We start from the raw sequence: 21,435 nt of genomic DNA, 5'->3' as shown, positions 1-21,435 counted from the left end.
GAATAAAAATATTAAAGTTAGGGAGACTAAGTTGTATGCAACAACATTTGCGAGCTAACAACTTTACAACAGAAAATATAAGCAAAAGGTTTATTGGTGATGTTATTAGGATAGTGGACAAAAAAATGCACGGTCGTAGCGGTCATGCGTCATAATGAAAGGGTGATGCAAATTTCAGATCTCAGTTTTCTCTATTTTATTTACTATTTTTCTCTATAAGGTAAAAGCGATGCTAGCTATATTATCTAATTTGCTATAATATAAAGATAAATTTTTCTCAAATCGCCAAATCTGGTGACTGAAATTTGCGTCACCCTTCCAACCTGACGCAAGACGCATAACCGCTACGACCGTGGCATTATTTTGTCCACTATCACGTCATTAGAGTATCTACACAACAAGTAACCCTTATTTAAAATTAAAAATAAGGGAAGGGGTAAATTTTGTTTTGCATAATCCTGCGGGGCTACTCAGTACCCAATTTATCCTAACCTAATCTGTGATAAAAATAAAAAGTTAAACTTTAGGAGAATAGGCCAGGTTTTTTTTATAATATTTTACCCTACTTATATATAAAATATCTAATTTTTTTAGAGAATCGCAGCTACGCTATAAATTATGATGTCTGTCACGCCATCACATCAAATTTACAATCTTTTATCTTTTCATTGACACTGGAGTAAGTTTTTTACTTTAAATTAGTTAAACTTTAAATTAATTTTAGTTTAATGACATTATTAGAAACAAATCAAGACTTAGCGTCTTTTAAAAGTCTTCTTTTTATACTTTAAAAGGAAAACTATAAAAGTAAGTTGTTGAGTAATATCTATAGCTAAAGAAAAAGTTTTTAGTAGAAAGTAAATCAAAGAAATAGTGTTGCTTGTACAAACTTTTATCTGTTCTCAATTTTTAGTAGCGAAGGTACACTTAATTTACTTTTGATGTAATTTGCATTCTTAAAAAAATACAGCAGCTGCATTTAAAATCGACTTAAACAGAATACATATCCCTATACTTAATAGCAACAAACAACCACTACTTTGATTGTACGACCTTTGTCAAGTAGTCCTAGCGGTTTCATCTGTTAAAGGGCAAAGAGTTTCCCTCTACTCTTACTTTCACGCGCGAAACATAGCAGCAGTAAAAACCATTTTTAACGTCTCTAATATGGCACGGTGTGGTTCAGACTTGAACTCGCAGAAAGAGATGGGACAATGGGCTGTTTATTATTCTAGTCCCCAAAGTTTATATTAACTCTTTCGTTGGCCCAACAACTTTGGGGACTTCAGTAAATTTTGATTGGTTAGTTCATTATGTAAAGTGTTTAAGCAAATTAGGTATACATAATCTACATAAGGATTAATTTTGTGTATCCTCATTGGGGATGTACATCAATTTATCGCCCATTGTCTTATCCCTTTCGATCCCTGTGAACTCGACACATCTCCGATAGCCTTGCAGCATGCTAGTTTACGGTAGGCAATGCTGCTGGTTGAACTGAAACTTACTTGATATTCTTGTGTGATGCCTTGATGATAGCCTGGTGCCAGGCAGACCTGTCCTGGAGGCTGGCACATCCCAGGTATTGGGTCTGTCCTCCCTCAAATATCAATACCAGGCCGTACCAATCTAAAATAAATATTTTTTAATATAAAATCACATATTTCCCCTAAAAAAAAATTTAGAAAAAAGGCCCCCCTCCCTCAATAAAAAGAAGTTTAGTAGGAACTTTTTCTTCTAAATATAACCTTTAAAGTTGCGGATCAATCCCCCCCCCCCCTTTTCTCAAGTGGTCCTATAAGCTTTGCCGCTATTATATCTTATTATATAAAGTTGTGAGCTTTATTTTGTCTGTAGCGAAGGATCTCTCTAACCGCTAAATTAATATGGACCTCCTTTACAGTGCAGCATCTTGTAGGTCCTGGAATGGTTTTAACTTTTAGGCTTTTATATTTTTATAAAAATTTGGGGTATGGTTTTCGACTATTTTTCTGTTATTCCATATTGCTTCAAATATAGAGCAACCACTAGTATGCTAAATAAAACTAAACACATACCTGATAAACCATCTTTTTCTATTTCAACACTGAAGTTCTCCAAAACTATTATTCCTAAAATAAAAAATAAAATTGATAAATCAGCATTTCTTAACTATTTTCTTAACTAATCTTTCATAGAAAAAATTCTGAAAGAACAAATAACTTATGTCATTTACCTAAAAATTTGATAACCTTGATAACCTTTACAGGACATTTGTCTGGAAGTCCTAATTAGATATCTTCTGCATATGATTTTTCCTACATTAAGATTATTAATTCTAAGTGACTTTAACGTAAGCACAGACTTTGTTTTATAAGCAAAGGTAATTAGCAGAAAAATATTTTTAACATAAATTATAAAAGAGTCCGCTCCTTTAAAAAAGATTATTTTAGCCTAGCTACTATTAAACTATGTGTCCGAACGTCTACCTCATGTTTGTTTTGTCTTTAGGTTGTTAACGCGTCAATTCTTCAATATTATGTTGAATTGGATTTACAAGAAAGCAGATAAGACTTATTGTAGCTATAGATGTTTAAGGATTAGGACAAATCAGAATTTAAGTATTGAGCTGAGGAGAATAATTGACAATGCCCAGTGGCCCATGTATAAATGATTAATTACATCCAGGTATCTTCAGGGATGAGACAATGGACAATAAATTGATGTATATACCCAATTATAATAAACAAAATTTACCTAGCTGTACATTAAAAAAGTATGGGATGAAATGTTTGGACTCTAGATGAATTTAAACCTTTTGTGGGAATATAGCTTAAAACCTGCAACAAGCCTATGTAAACCTTCCACGAAATGGAGAACATGTTCGATTTCTGCGTTAGTTAGATCTTAACAGTCTAACAAAAACTTACTACCTCACATACTACAAGATAAAAAATGACAATTCCTACGATCTCATATTTCTAATACTTGTCTCTAAGAAAACATTATGTGCACATAAACAAACAATTAACAGATTATGTCTCTTTACAAATACAGAGAGAGAGAGAGAGGGGGGGGACAATGGGCTGTTTATTACACTAGTCCCCAAAGTTTTATAATAATGTTTTCTTATTCGTTTTTTTCAATAACTTTTGGGACTTTTGTGAATTTTAATTGGTAGGATCATTAAGTTGCGTGTTCTAACGTTTCAACAACCAATTCTAATCTACAGAAGGGGAAATTTTGTGTATCAATTTATCAACCATTGTCTTATCCCTTTAGATCCCTGCAATTAACAGATTATGTCTCGTTACAAGTACATTTTATTTGTTTATGGTAGGACATTAATCTATTTATACTTGGATACTTAATCTAGAGAATATTAATAAAACATGGATGCCAACATCTACATATAAAAGCGAAGCTCAACAAAAGAAATGATAATTTTATAGTCGATGTTATTTAGAAATCTAAGCAAAAATTCTGTTTAAATCACAAAATTACTTAAATAAAGATACTTAATATGGACTTACTTACTTTTTAAGTCTTAATTATAGATATACTTCACTTGTAATATTAAGTCTAATCATACTGAGAATCAATATATTATATGGATCTAACCGCTGAAGGGATATAGTTCTCTCTACAATGAAACTATGTTACGTATAAGTTCAGGGAGGTTTTTAAAATATTATTTTTTTTCACACTCTCAATAAAATAAGACCCTCCCCCCAAAAGAATATTTTTGTTTAAATTTTCTTTTTAAACTCAAATTTAAAAAGGGATTTTTTGCCCAAGTATTTTAAAAATAAAAAAAAGGTGGCAGTGACATTTCTTACTTTCTTTGTCAGTAATACCAAAATGGTCCAAATGGCACTTGAGATTTAAATAAATCCTTTGACACACTAGTTATTTTTAGGTCTCAAATGAAAAACTTTGGATTAATGTTTATATCATTTCATGCCTAAAATAAATCTAGTCCTGATACTTTCTATCTTTCTCCGTGATGTTTGCATTCTTACAGAGCATAATTCAATTATTGTTTGTAATTAAATCTTTACACAACAAAACAATTTTCCATTATATTTATATAATTCGGGCCTCTTCTAAATATATTTTTAACAAAACTACTCTTAAATTACATATGTCAGTCTATCTGTCAACTAAGTTTTAAGGGAAGCTTGGTTTTAACATATGTTTTACGACTTTAAGTTATGGAACAATACAATTAACTTGGTAGCTATCAGAGATAGAAACGTAAAATCACCCTTTATACCATAATTTTCTATAAGAATAATACATGGAAGACATATTTAAATTTAATGAACAGATGCAAATGTAATACTAAAGGCGGCGTTCTAAAATTATCTCGCTATTAGCTAGATTGAATATCAATCTTTTTCTTCCATTGTCCTATCCCTGTTTAAAGTATTAAAGTATTTATAATTTTGCCTCTCTTTCTTTAAAATATTTTAGGATCCTAATATTTTTTTTATTTCAAATTATTGTCCTGAAAGGGTTAAAATGTTTAGTTAACTGTTAAATTTTAGTTCAATATCTGACCACATTATGCATGTATCGCTATTATCAAATTATTTTAAAACTAAGTTTTCTTTTATTTACTATTTTATAAATATAAATTTTCTGTTTTATGAATATAAATTTAATACTTCAATATAATTCAAATAGTAACATGAAATAAAAAAAGAATTTATTCTTCATACAGTAAAATAATGGGTCATATCGTTCTGGTCAATGAGAGTTTATTATGGATTATTGGAGCACTATAGGTTTTAAACACCTAGTATTTGGAAAACTTGAGCTCATTTATAGACATTTATTTCCTATATAGATCTGTCATGGATCTTGATGCAATAAAGTAGGCTGTTTTGTAAATGTTAAAAATTGGAAGATTTCATTAAACAAAAGTTCCCGCAAATATAGGTATTAAATAAGTGGAAAATTATTGTGTTTATTGTGCCATCCCTGTATCTTCCCTGGAAAGATCGTCCTTCATACAAACATTATAGAAAATGTACTGTAATCAAATCAAATGTAAAAGCAGACAATTTGGAAATTGATCTTAATGCTCTATTTTTCTCCTCCATACACATTTGATGTATGATTTATATATTGTGTAATAGTCCTATTCATTTTAAATCTTGTATAAGATTCCTGTAACAGGCATTACCGAGGAAGGATAAAAATATTTTTCCCTTATCAGAATAAAAGCTAAGCCTATTTTTTTGGGGGATTTTCAAACCAAGTTTTGACATTACACTCTTGTAGCGGTTTGTTTCATGATTTCATGCATTCCATAATTACGTTTGTAAAGTTAAATATGTCCTTGTTAGAATATTGGTAAGTAGACATTTTTAATTAGAAGCACTGCTATTTTCTTGTCTTAAACAAGGATCTAAAGGGATAAGACAATGGCAATGATGATACACTAAATCATCCCTTCTGTAGAGTACAATAAGTGGTTGAAACGTTTGGACACTCAACTTAACCAACCAATGAAAATTCAATTCAAGTTCCCAAAATTGTTGAGACAAGGAATACGTAAACTTTATCATAAAACTTTGCGGACTAGTGTAATAAACAGCACAATGTCACCTCCTTTCCTGAAACGTAAATTAGTGATTTTATTTTTCCCTTTTTAGAACTTCGCTTTAAGGATTTATTCATACTTTTTAACATGTTAAAAACAAAAACTTTGTAAAATAATCAACAATAACATAAATAACTATAAAGCAGTTACGATACAAATCTCTTCAAAGGACTTCAATGAAGATGATATTTGTGATATCATTAGATTGTGAAGATTGTAAATAGATGAAAAAGTAAGAGTTAGTGCATTTTCTAATCACTTCAAAACTTAAGGTGCACATATTTTTACTTTTTACTTAGAACCTGCATTACATAGCACAGTGGGGCAAAGACTGGACATTACAGTAAAACACTAGAGGTGGAAGGGGTTAGGACCTTGTACCGACTTTCAATTGGGTAATTGAAAATCAACGAACAGTGTAGGGAATATTAACACAGCTAAGTCTAAGTACAGACAGAAATTTGCTTGCAGACGAAAAAGTTCCTTGGAAAAGGGGGGCAGGTAATAATCTAGCTATACAATACAATATACAACTTTACTATTGACCAGACTAAAGTAGTGTATCGCATGTCACCGCGAATATAGATATAATCATGGAGGGATGGGGCATCAGGCTTTTTATTTTACTAGTCCCAAAAGTTTTATATTACCGTTTTCTTATTCGTTGGCGTTAGTCTAATAAAATTGGGGACTTATTAAATTTAGATTGGTTGGTTCATTAGGATAAGAATTCAAAAAATTTGAAAACCACTTGACCTCAAAAATCATATCTTGTGGGTATGCACCTAGAAGCCTCTAGAGGCACTTATGGTGGGAGGGAGAAAAGTTACCTTCTCCCATATTAGTTAAAAACCTTCCCTAGACCAATAAAAAAATTCACTTTAAAGGAGAAACATATCTATTCAGCAGTAAGCTGGATCCTTTGCTAAAGAAAAAAAAGCTTTCCCTTTTTATACAATAAGATTAAAATAGTCCTATGTATATGATCTTTATTTTTATTTATTTTCTTCACTGTGGACTAAAAAAAACCTTCATTAGATTTAGTTTCAAAAGTAAAGAAGCGCCTTAAAAATGGCAATGGAGATCAAATTATTAACCACTAGCGGCTTCACCCCTAGACAGTGTCTAGTAGAACTCTAGGGGCTTTGCCTCTAGAGGTTTGATCAAACCAATTTTTCGTAATTTAGATTTTTAAAAATAAGTCTAAAAAAATTTATTTGGAGGGGGAGGAATTTTTTTTTATGGGGGGGGGGTAGTCGACACCACTATTTTAATTTTAGTTTTTTTTGGGGGGGGGGGATTTTTTATTTTTTGGGGGGGTTGGGGTTGTCCCACTCCCAAGAAAATAGTTATAAACCTTCCCGGAACCTATGAGAAGCTACCTTGTAAAGGAGAACCCAAACGGTTCAGCGGTTAGCGAGATCCTTCGCTACAAACAAACAGACAAACAGACACACATACATCGTTCTACTTTGAATTTTAGACTAGCGGCTACGCCTCTAGTGGCACTTTAAATGTTTAGTTTTTTCTTGCGTTCAAGGTTTCGTAGAAGTCTCTTTCTACGATACCTCGCAATGTTACGTAGGAGTCTCTATACTTAAAATAAAAATTTCGATTTATTGTGATTTCTCTTGGGAGGGTGGTGGTAACCTCCTCAAAAATAGTTATAAACCTTCCCAGGACCTGTTAAGCTACCCTGTTAAGGAGAACCCGATCGGTTCAGCGGTTAGCAAGATCCTTCGGTACAAACACACAAATACACAGACAAACATAGACATCCTGTTACTTTATTATTAGGATATCTATCATTTTTCTTAATATTCACAATATTTCATTAAAACACTTCAACATATTGAAACCCTAATTTGGCAGATGTCCAAATTACAACTTTAAAGGGTTAAAGTTTAAGATAATATCTGCATATTAAATAGAATGCTTACTTATTTATAATTTGGGGTTAGGAAAATAATAGATAAACATTTTAGAGATAAAATGTAGATTATTTTCATTAGGAAATTAAGGATATTCTTTAGCACTGATAAATTGGAAATAAAGTTTTGGGTTTTCTTCTATGCCTAATTATGCGGGGCCTATGCCTACGGTGCTCTTACCTTCCGAGGCGACGAAATATCTATTATAACCTAACATAAACTGTCCCATTGCATTGTGATTAACAAACAAACAAAAACTACCCTCTTTTTATTTCCATTTTTTTAAAGGAGGGCCGGGGAGGGTGTATTATTGCCAAAAAAAAAGGTACTTTATATATAAGCGCCATTTTTTATTTCCTGATTGTTAAAATTGTTATCATAAAACTTTTAAATATACTTAGTGGTTATTGCATGGAAATATAACCAAAATTTGACTAACCCATACACACACACACCCAAAAATACTATTCTCTTTAAATATTCAGTGCATTCAAGGGTGAGACTTCATTTCCGTATTATTTTATTAGCGAATCTACTCTATAATTCGAATATCCGTCAGTATGAAATATTTTAACAACAAAACATTTTCTCAGCTCCTATTTAAGATAGATAGCTGAATATATATTTGAAGATATCCTAAACTAATAGGCATAACCAGTTTCTAATTTATTTTGTCTGTCGATCATGCCCGCTAATTATGAATGTATTTTTGGAATTGTGCCTTTCCAGTTATGACACTTTAGCGGAAGCAACGGCACACCGCATTTAAGCAAAGCAATTTGCACTGAAGAGTTACACATTTTAAAACTTTTCTACACATTGCGCAAAAAAATATTTTAACTTTTGCTAGTCACCGGCCTAAGGGAATTTACAAATCCCTATATAAAAGTAAGATGATGTCTGTTTCTCTTTATTTAGCCAAGGACTTCACTATCCGCTGAACCGATATGGTTCTTCTTAACATTGAAGCTTACTTAGGTTCTGGGTATATTTATAAATATATTGGAAGACGGTACCTTTAGCCTTTCAAGAGAAATCTTCCATTGAAAAAATCTCTACATCACAAAAATTTTAATAATGGAAAATAATAATTAAGATAAAAATTACTTTTGTATAGACTTACCTATCGTAGTATTTAAATAAAATATTACTTTTAGACGAATGTTACAAACCAAAGATCGGGCTAAAAATCTTTGAAGTTAAAATTAAAAATCTTTATGAATAATGAAAAAGCAAATAAGATAAAGGGAGAGTTTCCTCGCACAAATTGGAAATCATTTTACCATAAAAACAGATATAGGACAATGGACGATAAAATTTACTGGTGTATTTCCCCAAAGTGCATAATTAAGCACAGAACATTATCTCTTATTTTGAGATTTTTATTTTTTTGTTTATTACTGGTAGTCAGATAACCTAAGGTTAGGTCATATGAATGACCCAGTAGCCCCTCAATGTTAGGGTCTCATAAAGAGGTTAAGTTAGGCAAAAATTACTTATTTTATTCTGCACTTGGAAGCAGAAAAGTATCGTAGGGAGAGGAAAAAGTTGTAAATTAATGAAATCCCTAATGGACACCCCCTCCTTGGCATGTTTTAGAATCCAATGCATTTCAATACATAAACTTTAGACTAGCCAAAACTAAGGGAAAAGGACAAGTGTTCTGTAGAAGAAATCCTTATATTAAAAGTAACAGGATGTCTTTGTGTACCGATGGATCTCGTAAAAGGGAGGATTTATAATTATTTTAGACCCTAGAGATATCACCCCTGGGAAAAATTTTATTTTGTGTAATTCCTGCCATTGGTAACATAGAAATACTTTTAGGAAGGGGGGGGGGGGAAGAAGATTGATATTAAAAAAGTTATCTGTTGAAAAAAGCTAAGTTTCATAGTAAAATTAGAGTATATAAACTTTATTTTTTCTTTACTAAGATTGTTGTATTCTCAATCATGTTAGATTCTGTATGTCTTATTTTTTTTTAATTAAATAAGTTTAAAATTTTTTTTTTGTTTATTAAATTAATTTCCGCCTCATCCATCTAAAGTATCTCTAAATCTCTAACGGATGTTTTTGTATTGCTAAGAATGTCCTCTGGACTGGCGAGTTAAAATTTTTGTAGGTTTAGCAAAACATTTGGCATAGTCTTTAACAGTGGTGAAATGATAGTAAGGTCATCACTTACAATTTTACAAATATCTTTCCATTTATCTATCTTTCTATCAATCATCTATCTATTCATTAATATATAGTCTTATCTTCAATCTATACATACATCTATTTGTATACCGTTATAAATCTAACGTGGTGATATCAGTCAAAGTGACTGGTGAATTTTTCTTGAAACAATTTGAAAATAGGATGTTGTGGTTTTTTATCTTTTCTTTATGTTTAATCCATCCGGGGGGCTATCCAGTATCCCGCATCACATAAACTAATTTAAAACAGTCAAAAAACTTTGCCCCCCCCATCCCATCCTTTATTTTTTTTTTATATCAAAATGAGGGAGGTGGGTTCTGTTTTCCACAAGGCACTTTGAGAGAAACCGCCCTTTATCCTACCTGCCGGCTCTGACCATTGATCTCGTGACTTGAAATAAAAGAGCAGGTTCCCCCGCAGTCTACACCATCGCTCCACACAAACTAAAAAATACAAAAATTAAAAATTCTTTTTACTTTTTTTTCAAAAAAAACATTTAAATATTTTTCCAGGGAATAGAAATAAAAAAGTTTTTTAGTTTTCAATCATAAAAGTATACATTTTTTCTAAAAATACTAATTATCTTAGAAAAAAGCAAAATTAAATATTACACTAGCTAAATAAATAAACTAAATAATAAAGAAAATAAGCAACTACAGATTTATCATTTATCATAAGCAAAAAAAATATGTTCATAGAGAGAGAAGTAATTTCAATATAACAGAAAAGAGAGAGAGAGAGGGTTAAGACAATGGTCTGTGAACGAATCTTTCCCTTTTGCTTCATAAACTCGTTCTGCTTTTTGTTAGCCTAAAATTCTTAGTTGGAAAGGTACTATCAGGTAAATAGAACACAAAGTAATATTCATTTTTCTTGAATAAAGTGATAGGCTGTAGATTACGATGGTAACCAAAGTTTATTTATTCCCTGGCCCAAAACCTTTAGGTACTTTTGTTTAACATTGGTTGCTTCCCAAACTAGAAGTGTCTAAACTTTTTTAACAATAATGTTAATCCACAGAACGAGTAGCATTGTTCATAAATTATCCATTGTCTTATTCCTTAAGATCCTTGACAAAAGAAGTAACAATATGGTAAATTATTTGAGAAGGATATAATTATATTAATTCAATGCCCATTGTCCTATCCTTGGAAAACTATTCTTTGTGAAGATAAAATACACTCTTGCTGAGAAGATTAAAAAAGTTTATCTATTGAAACTGTAAAATTATTGTGTCAGCCTCTATTCAATAGTTTTAATATCACATATTTTATATCAATTATATAATTATGTTCTTAAGAAGAGAACCTAATATTTTAAGTTTTATGGTTTTAAAGTTAAATGATATTTGGGGAAGGATCGATGGAGCGAAAAATTACAATATTTCTTTATAAGGTTGAACTAACTTGTTTAACTCTTGTTAAATGGCCTAAAACCTGCTATAGAATAATCAAAAGCAGTTAAGCTTTGTCTATTGAACTTCAAATATAATACTTTATTACTTAGGTTATAGACTATGTAAGTTTGAAGGAATTTTAATTAATATAATAGATTTGAAATCTGCATAAAATTTTAAGGTTTTTTTTATTAAATTCGTTTTTTTATTTAATTCTTTATTTAACGGCGCAAATGCGATTTAAGTTAATTTATTTTGACCAATAGGAAAGCTAGATTGAAACCTACCCGCGCTCTAATTGGTTGAATGATGTACGACACTTAAGCTTCTCCAATCAGAGCGCAGATAGTTTTCAATCCACCAATCACAGATGTCAAAATTAATTAACTTAAATCGTATTTGCGCCTTTAAATAAAGAATTATATAAAAACGAATTTTATAAAAAAAACCTTAAAATTTTATGCAGATTTCAAATCTATTATATTAATTAAAATTCCTTCAAACTTATATAGTCTATTAGGTTATTTGAACAGAATTTACATATGATATAAAAAACTTATCAAAACATAATTCAAATTACAATAACAAAATTCAACACAACTTAATATCTTTTATTTAACTTTTCCCTTATTCCTTGAAATATTCTGGCTAGGCTTTAATCTAATTAGTTTGCACTTTGTAAACAGGATACATTGGGGGGTAGTCTCAACTTAACCCCCCTCCCCCCATCAACAGGATAAATTTGGGGAGGTTGGGAGGGATTCTCCCCGCCATCCCTCAATATTTCCAGCTGCATATTAAAAGGATAGTCATAATTAATCGAATAACCATTACATTCTTTATGCAATATATTAATCAAAGAAGCAAAGTTAATCATATTAATTTTGTTAAACCAAAGAAAAAAAAATATATGGGGGTATTTTTTTCTCGGGATCATATCTCCATATGGGAATGATCTATCCTTTCTTCAAATAGGTTAAAACCTGCCATAAACATATATATTGTCATGGAATTGTATAACAAACGGTCTAGTCGTCTACGATATATATGTATACATACAGATTTACATCCTGCTAATCCAATATAATAAAGTAGTAAGGTATTTATATCTGTCCGTTAAGATCTCTTAAACTTCACCTTATGAGTTCTCAGATCTAGGGAAGACTTACTTAGGTCTTGAGTAGGGTTTTATCATTTTTTCTGAATGGAATATTTTGTATTAAGAGTTTCCCTTTACTGTATAGCCCCTGCCAGAACATATAATATCTGTGGGTAGCCAAACCACAAACTATATTCAATATTTTATTCAGGACAACTAAATTTTAATTTTAATTTTAATTTATGTAATACTAGCAGCTACACCCCCTGGAGGCCTCTAGGGGCACTTGAAAGGGGGAGGGTAGGGTGTAAGACGACCCCTACTTTTGATTTTAGTTTTGTTCTATTTTGGGAGGATGATTTTTAGGGAGATTTCTCTTGGGAGGGGTGCTACCACAAAAATAGTTATAAACCTTCTCAGGACTTATATGAAGCTTCTCTGGAAAGGAGAAAGACGTCGGTCAGCGATTAGCTGTAGATTTTACTTATATATAGGGTTATAATTTTTAGTAGTGTAGATACCCTACCATTAAGATTATTTGCATGTTATCTTAAACATTGGCCTAGGAAAGTGTAAACTCATACAAAAAAAAAACGTAAATTCATCTTAAAAATATAATAAAATATTTAAATTTATATAAAAAAAATAAGTGTAAGGGTAGGGGAGTGTCTTTATTGATATGAACTCTCTTAGAGACAGGGACAGATAATCTAAAAATATTAAGAACATAATTGACAAAATTAAAATATCAAGATAGCTTGTCATAATAGGGTAGAAAGGTTACCGAAAACAAGTACGGTACTGTTCATATGCAGTGCAATGAGGTTAAGAATTCTTACAATATTTGTATGAATAATAAATACACAAAAGTGCATACATAATAGCTGCAAAATTATAGTATTTATAAAACCAGTAGGATGATGTCGGTCCGTCCGAAGCTCGTTAACCGCTAAACACATTGGTTGGGCACCTCAATAAATATATAACTTCTAGTCCAGATGTGGTTCTGCACTTTTTTTTCTGGAGGAGCGAGACACCCCTCAGGTAAAAAATGGCTCCCCCCTAAAAAATAGTTTTTAAATGTTTTATTTCTAAATTTTATTTCTGTTCTAAGACCCCCATAAATCTTGTTCTTGAAGGGAGAGAATGAGGCTCGATATTTAGATATGCTTACTCATCTCTCAGTTATTGACATTCTTTACGGCTTTAGCTTTATCCAGATATTTAGGGGGATTAGTGCTGGTTTGACACTAACAAAGTGTTTGAATCAATTTAGTATAATTGTTCTTTTTTAAAGGCAAAGGTTTTTTAAAGGAGGGGGGGGGGGGGCGTAATGAAATATAAACTTTAACAGTGAGCTAAGTGGTCTTAATATTGAGCTAGATTGTTGAAACTTGTTACATAAGCCTAGACTTATAGATACTATATCTAGATGAAAAAAAATATTTCTACTTCATGCCAGTTTATTAAGTAAAGTTGTAAGAGTTTTAAGTTATGGAAGAATTTCTGAATCTATATGAAACTTTAAATAAATGTTAGACTTTAAGACGGAATTATATACTTTAATAATCAATTTCCCGATTTCAAGTTATCTAATACTATTGTGTGGTATTTTGGCTATTTTTATTTTAGAGTGTTTCTACTCTATAATAGTAGGCTAATGTTAAAAGTGCAATAATCTTTTTGTTTAATTTCGAGTTTTACTAGTTAGGATTATTTTTTTTATATTACTAAATATTTGACCAAATATAATCAAATATAAAGATAAATCATTCCTAAAACTAAAAATGAATATCTATTTATCCTTATTAAATATTTAGGTGATAAATGACGAATAAGAAATATCAAGGGACGTAACAAGGGACAATAAATAGATATACATCCATATGATGATATAAAAAATTTAATCTTCTGTAGATTATTAGTCGAAAATTAATTTGTACCATACAAAACCAAATTCAAAAAAGTACCCATTGTTTTTGTTATAATACTTACAATGAATAGTCAAAAGTTCCCTTCCTCGTAAAGTAAAAGGAATTATGGTAAAGTTAAAATACCAATATTTCTGTGATATTGTAAAATTTTCTATTATGAATTTTGAAGAAAAAACACATGAAAAGGCTTTATTTAGGCTTAATGTAGAAAAAAATAAAACAACGATACATACAGGGTGGGGCAAATAAGACCGGACAAATTCTAACTTCTAAACAAATAAACATAAAATCGTCAATTTTCAAGATTTTATTGAATTTTAAAAACTGGCAAGCAAAATAGGTATATGACTAGTAGATAATTCAACAAAATCGCCGCCAGCCTCAATCACCGCCTCTACCGGCCTCCTCAACTGCCGGCAGGTCCAGGTCAAAATGTACCTGTCCAAGCTGGCATAGTTCTCCTTGATAGTGGCAACGAGGGAGGTCTTTGTGGTATGGGCACGTCTATTGGTGCATGCTTCAAAGTAGCCCTAGGCCCAAAAGTCCATTGAATTAAGATCGGGCTGCTGGGAGGCCACATTTCCTTAGGAACATGAGTAACCGCCAAATTGACAAAATCCATGTTTTTGCTCTCATTTGGGCTAGGATTTAGCTACAGTGGACTTTAAATACTCAAAATGCATGTCTCGATGAGCTTAAGACACACAAAAATTTTTGGGTCAAATTTCTAACTCCTTCCCTGTCGGGCCCTACTGTTTGTGATTTCTTAATGCTCAAAATCTTGAAAAATCGATCTCATTTCGGCTAGGATTGAGCTAAAATGAATTTAAACACGGCAAAATGTGTGTCTCAATGAGCCTAAGACACCCACAAAATTTGGGGTCAAGAATTCAACTCCTTCCCTATCAGACCCTACGTTATGTGATTTTGCGCATTAACCACCGGCGCATTTGGAATCTGCATTGTTGAACATATGCGCGGCCAGCTCGGTGTACACGTCTATCTTCGTCCAAAAATTTTTTTGTGCTAAAAGGTCATTACCTAAGCTTTTTATAGTGTGGTCAAACGTCCTGATTGGTCAAGTATTTTTGGCGCTATGGCCGTTTAAAGTTTGTCCGGTCTTATTTGCCCCACCCTGTATTTTCTCAACATAATAATTTTTTAATTGACCAAAGTAAACACTATTATAAATATCTGAACTCTTAGTGTACTCTTTATGGAACAATCCCTCAAATTTTGACAGGTAATGTTTCTAAATCATTTAATATGACCACTCAGTCCAGATTATATTTTATAAATAATTAATTAAAACATTTATGCTATAAATAGAAGTATAATTCGCAGGGAAGGAGGGAACAATAAAATATAAATTATACTGAAATTAAATGTTTATGTTATTCAGTTGAAAAACATTTCTGTAGATTAAAATCATTGGTTTAATTTAAGTAGACACTTCTAGTTTTGAAACCAATCATTCACGAATTCCATAAAAGTACCCAAACTTTTTGAGCCAACGAACAAGACAACGTGGTTCCCCAATGTCCCAGCCCACTGTGAATTGATACAAATCACCCTTATACTAATTCACCGTCCACTGTACAATCCCTGTATAGTATAAATCAAGAATATTTATTATTTAAGGGAATAAACATATTTTGTTAAAAATATGTTCCAATCAAATAATTGGAGGGAGGGGTAAAGATACAATTTCGGTCCAATTTTACAAGAACACATGCAATATAAAGGAAGGTAAAACTTTGTTTGAAAAGTAAAATCTTTCATATTATATCCTTTAAATTATTAATATTCTATAATATAATTTCTATAAATTACTAAGAGTAAAAAAATATTTTCATAAATGTAATAAATTGCGGCCTTAACCGATACCTAAAGGAGTTTCCGATTATATTGAACAGGGACAAGTTTTCAAAAAGTAGAAGAAATTAAAATTAAAAGCTTCATATTTAAGAAGGAAAAGTATCTTCATAATTAGCGCAGAGTTTCTATTTCAGTACTGGAAACTCTTCCTATATAGAATTATGCTTATATATGAATGAGTGTGTACCGTGGTCAGTTGAATTAGAATTGTTTGTGAAGATTGAAGCGCCAGTGTAAACCCTCACTTGTATATTGTATTCAAAACGAATCTTGAGTGAGAGACATAAAACCAATAACTAGTTAAAGGTCAGCTAAACTACTAAAAAGTTAATACAATCTATCACACTCTAGTATAATAATCTTAATGTGTGGATTTAATTTTTCTTGCGATAATATATGCCTGTCTCTAACCGATACCTAAAGGAGTTTATGTTATCCTTTCGACGCGCCCTCACTTCCGTATATCAGTGCTTCATATTTGCAGTAAGACACAATATCAAAAATAAAGCAAAGGGCATAATGTCATTTGTAAATTTGGTAATTATTTCAGAGATCTTAATTATTTGATAATAAATTGATATGTATCCCCAATAAAGACAAACTAAAAATGAGCCTTTCTGTAGATTTAAATAATTGGTTAAAAACTATGGACACTATTACTTTAAAGGTTCTAAGCCAAAGAATTAAAACTTCGGGTACCAGTATAACTTATAGTAAAATGTTTTACTGCCTCCCTGTAATAATTTCAGTTTTGATAATATAAAAGAATGTGAAATTTTCGGCGGAAATAATGTGATATCCATCCTAGCTGGCTCCCAAGGGAGTATCTCTCCCTGGTACCTCCCAATGCTGGCCCAGGATTGTAATACGGAAAATTTACTAAAACTTTCAAAGTTTATGCCTAAAACGGTCGGCGGTTTCCCACAAAAAGATTACTTAGAATTGAACTAAATTGAAATAAGGGGTTAGGGTTTGTTTTTGTTTATTACTTTAGGTCAGGTTAGGTTACTTTGGGTACAATGTACGTAACCCATTGTTTAAATCTCTAGGCATTATTTTGATTGCAAAAATGTTGTTGTCTTTTGAGGTAAAATTAAATACTTGTTTTTATATCTAGATAAGTATATGATATAGAGGTATAATGATAGGTATAATTGCCTCATTATCAGCTACGAAGAGGAAAATGAATGTCAATAATTGAGTACAAAGTAGTAAAGTAACTATTTGTGTTATATTCTCTTTACAAGCCCATCTATTAAACTCAGGAAATAAAAGTTTGCCCCTTGCTTAAAAATATATTTTCATGCCAAACTGAATGATTTTTCCTTTATAATGTACATACTTTAATAAAAATTAAAAGACATTTCTGATTATTTTAAAACAAAATAAAATGTTTAAATTATGAAAATGTAACAAATTAAAATTTTAAAATATTTTTGAAGAAATGGTAAATACATTTATTCTTGATTATGTTATGCTTATGCTATATGCATGCATTCAAACTCATAGATGCCAATTTAAACAATAAAATTCTTTTGAATATTTTATCAATATATTCAATTTAAAGAGAAAAAAATAAGAAATTATTAGTAAAAATTATACTAGTACCCAAAATTTTATAAAAATATGTTCTTCCATCCGTTGGCCTTAAAACCTTGGGAACTTAATAAAATCTTTATTGATTGATCAAAAATATCAGCGTCCAAGATTTTCCACCAACAATTTGCATTTTAATATGGCAGCCATGAATCTTCCTGTTTCCTAATTTCAATATTTACCTTCCAACACACACACAAACACACACTATCTAAAACGGCCGCATTGAATTTGTTAACAGATTTGTACAGGGTTGTTACCATGTATGTTCAGCACTTAAAACCAGTGACAGATGGGGAAATAAAACTAACTTATAATGGTACCCAAAGTTTTGTAACTACATAATTTAATCGTTGACTTAAAACTTTGGGTACTTTTATGATATTTAATTGGCGTACAAACTTTACTTACTGGGAAGAAAATGCTAGAAATATATATTGTATATTTCTTGGAATTAGTCTTTGTAGACTTTTCTAAAAACCATGAAAACAATTTCCATGAAAGCTTGAATATCCTTCCGAAATTTAGCAGCGAAGCTACTTGATAACTTATTTTGTATACATACATGTTTGTCAGACCGTCCACCCGTCACTTTCAAGAATTGTTAAAAATTTTCCGTTAATTTCTTACATTACAATTGACATTTCTTTTTGATGCTTCATTAAAAAAGATCAATTTTAAATGTTTAATAGGCAAAAAAATCCAGGTTTAAATGCAGGTATTAAAAAAGAAAACTAATTAGGTAATCAACCTAAATTTTCTTTCTTTTTACAAATTTCAAAATTTAAGTTTAGGAAAAGTAAAAAACAAAATGAGTGAAAAGCTGCCAAAACAACCTGAACAACCAGAATTGAACAATACATGTCAATAGAATTGTGCATTTACTTCCGCATATTATCACAATTGTAAAGTGTTTTAAAATCGCAAAAGACACAATCCTAATATAAATGTAACAGGATCTGTGTCTGTCTGTGTGTACCGAGGAAACTAGCTAAACGCTAAACCAATATGGCCCTCCTTTACAATGTAGCTATGCATACGTCCTGGGAAGATTTATAACTATTTTAGGGCAATGTACCACCACCCTCCTAAGAGAAATCGATAAAACTTTAAATATCCAAACCTTTATGCCAATAATTTTAAATCACAGCAGGAGTAATTTTGTTATTATCATTGGTGTGGTGATAATTTTACATTTGTTCATTGTCTTATTTCTTAAGGTCCCTGATGATAAAATATTGTGAAACATCTGCGGAAATGGATGCACAACGCAAATATAAACTTATTTTCTATCCATCTAAAACTTAGTGACAAGGTTTTGCGTAAAACAGTGGACAGAGAAGTGAGACAATTCATCTCAATAACATCTATTTCACAGCTTGTAAGATATTGCTATGGAATCTATAACTCGAGCATCTCAGATATTAGACGGTAGCTAATCTTTGGGTATAAGTATAACTTACAGTTTAATGTCCCCTGCAAGGGCGAATGATGTCAGAGGTCCTTAGCTTAGGACAAAAAAAACTTACTACTTTATATTCCAAGACAAGATAAGGATTATATATAATAAATCATTCAATACTTCCGGGATATATGGTTCTAATCTTAAAGTGGTTGAAAAAAAGTGCAAAAATAAATTTTCTGCTCAAAAATTAAGACAATCCCTGTCATTGAAATCAATATTTTCTGGGTAGATTAAAAAGTTTCATTATATGCAAAATTCCAATTTGCAAGCTAACTATATTTTACTATCTTTCCATATATAAGTATCTAACTTTGGGAGGCCTTGACAATGTGTATGTATGCCTTGAAACTAGGCCAATCATAATTTATTTAAAGAAGACCTTAGAGATTTTTTTTAATTTCGTCTTTTTAGCAGCACAGTTACAATATAATAACAGTCTTTACGTTTATATGTTTTTTACTAAAATTTACTAAATTATCGGGAATAGTCCCTTTCGTGGCAACGCCCTTTAAGGAGCGATTCGTCGTATTTTAGGTTAGGTTAGGTTATATTGGGTTAGGTGATTGCCTCATAGGGTTAGGCAATTGGCCCCGTAGGGTTATAGCCCCCCACAGGGGCTAGAAAGAGGAGAAAAGCTACTGTGAAAAATACGAAGAATCGCCCCTTAATATGCGTTGCCACGAAAAGGACGTCACCAGAATTTTCCATAATTGCCCTGTTTATCAATACTAATATATTTACTAAGTATATTTGCGATTACTTTTATTTAATGAAATCTTCCAATTTTTAACATGTACAAAACGGCCTGCTTAATTGCTTCAAGGTCCATGTCAGATCTATATACGAAATAAATGTCTATAAACGAGCTCAAGTTTTCCAAGGAATATATGATTAAAACTCATAGTGCTCCAATAATCCATAATAAACTCTCATTGCCCAGAACGATAAGACCCATTATTTTACTTTATTAAAAATAAATTCATTTTTTTCATTTCATGTTGCTATTTACCTTATATTGATGTATTTAATTTCTAATCATAAAAAAGAAAATTTAAATTTATAATATGATAAATTTAAGAAAACTACGTTTTAAAAGAATTCGATTGTGGCGACATTTTGTGTGTTCAAATATTAAACTAAAATTGTAATCATCATCATTAACCCTTTGGTGATGGTAATGTAAAGAAAAAAATATAATTTAAAAAAATCTTTTAAAAATCATTTAAATTATTAAATATTTACTTTCTTTTTGATAGTAATGCCGGGTGAGGAAAATAGATTTATTAAGAAATAGATATGCATATAGAAAACTAGCCAATAGGGAGATAATTATATCGAGCCAACTCTAGTATTGAATATATCTTAGGATATCTAAAATGGCAGGATTTTTATATAGTTCTATCATTTTCAAGAAAGCCATGATTGCTAAAGAAGCTTTTTATGTTTTTTTTATATACATTTTTAGATTTGTTGAATACTGTTAAAAATTCAAATTTTGGTTTGAAGGTTAAATGATATAAACTTATGCTAGGTTTGTATCAGGGATCTATGGGATAAGACAAGTATATTCATTCCCAACAATGATAAACTAAATTACACCTTTTGAAGATTAAAATCCTTTTAAGACACAACAAGTTTGGAATCAACCAATAAATATTCATTGGACCCAAAGTTTTTGATTCGACAAATAAGATAACTTGATTATTAACTTTGGGTACCGGAGTAATTTCCATGCCAACGTCCCATCCCTCCCTGTTTTATATATCTAGATTCTCCCTTTCATCTTTTCACTGTTTGGTTACCCGGCCTTGTATATTCTAAATATTCTTTTAAAAGAAATGTTTAAAATTGATTTTAAACATTTTGTAAAGGAAGACAAAAATAAAACTAATTTTAAAATAGCTTTAGTAAAACATTTGCTGCAAATAAAATTTGAATCATGAAAAAAATTTATTTATATGTTTTTCATGGATATAAGGTTCATACATAGGATATAGTCTCTTTCGTGGCATCGCCCCTTAAGGTGCGATTCGTCGCATTTTAAAAATGGCTTTTGATAGGTTATTTTAGGTTAGTGGATTGCCCAGCAGAGTTAGAGCCCCTCGCAAGAGCTAGAAATAGAAGAAAAGCTACTATGAAAATACAAAGAAACGCCCCTTATGGGGCATTGCCACGAAAGGGACTATACCCAAAATTTCTGACCAAATTCTATTATGCCGTAAAGTGAAAATATCTAAATATTTATTACGATATCTCAATAAAGGTTTAAACCCCTCCCAACTCAAAGTGCTTATCTAAATTATTATTCTTTTTACTCTCATTTAACTCTTTAATTTGATACATGTTT

General features: G+C 31.0%; 1 protein-coding gene across 5 annotated transcripts in view; it reads right to left on the bottom strand.

The window, feature by feature from the left end:
• LOC145319607 (uncharacterized) overlaps positions 1 to 21,435 on the bottom strand; it is a 142,187-nt gene that overhangs the window by 84,213 nt on the left and 36,539 nt on the right. For all 5 annotated transcript variants that reach the window (XR_013879964.1, XM_080161838.1, XM_080161840.1 and 2 more), the window contains 3 exons: positions 10,083 to 10,163; positions 2,058 to 2,111; positions 1,509 to 1,629 (listed from right to left, as the gene is read on the bottom strand). Coding sequence is in view for 4 of the 5 variants with exons in the window: in XM_080161838.1 (XP_080017964.1) it covers positions 1,509 to 1,629; positions 2,058 to 2,111; positions 10,083 to 10,163 (256 nt within the window). In the remaining variant the exon portion in view is untranslated. The remainder of the gene's footprint in view (positions 1 to 1,508; positions 1,630 to 2,057; positions 2,112 to 10,082; positions 10,164 to 21,435) is intronic.

The sequence above is a fragment of the Acartia tonsa genome, chromosome 5 (assembly GCF_053477335.1).
Source record: "Acartia tonsa isolate MP-2025a chromosome 5, ASM5347733v1, whole genome shotgun sequence".
Classification (NCBI taxonomy): Eukaryota; Metazoa; Arthropoda; class Copepoda; order Calanoida; family Acartiidae; genus Acartia; species Acartia tonsa.
This window is presented reverse-complemented; position numbering and strand designations above follow the sequence as displayed.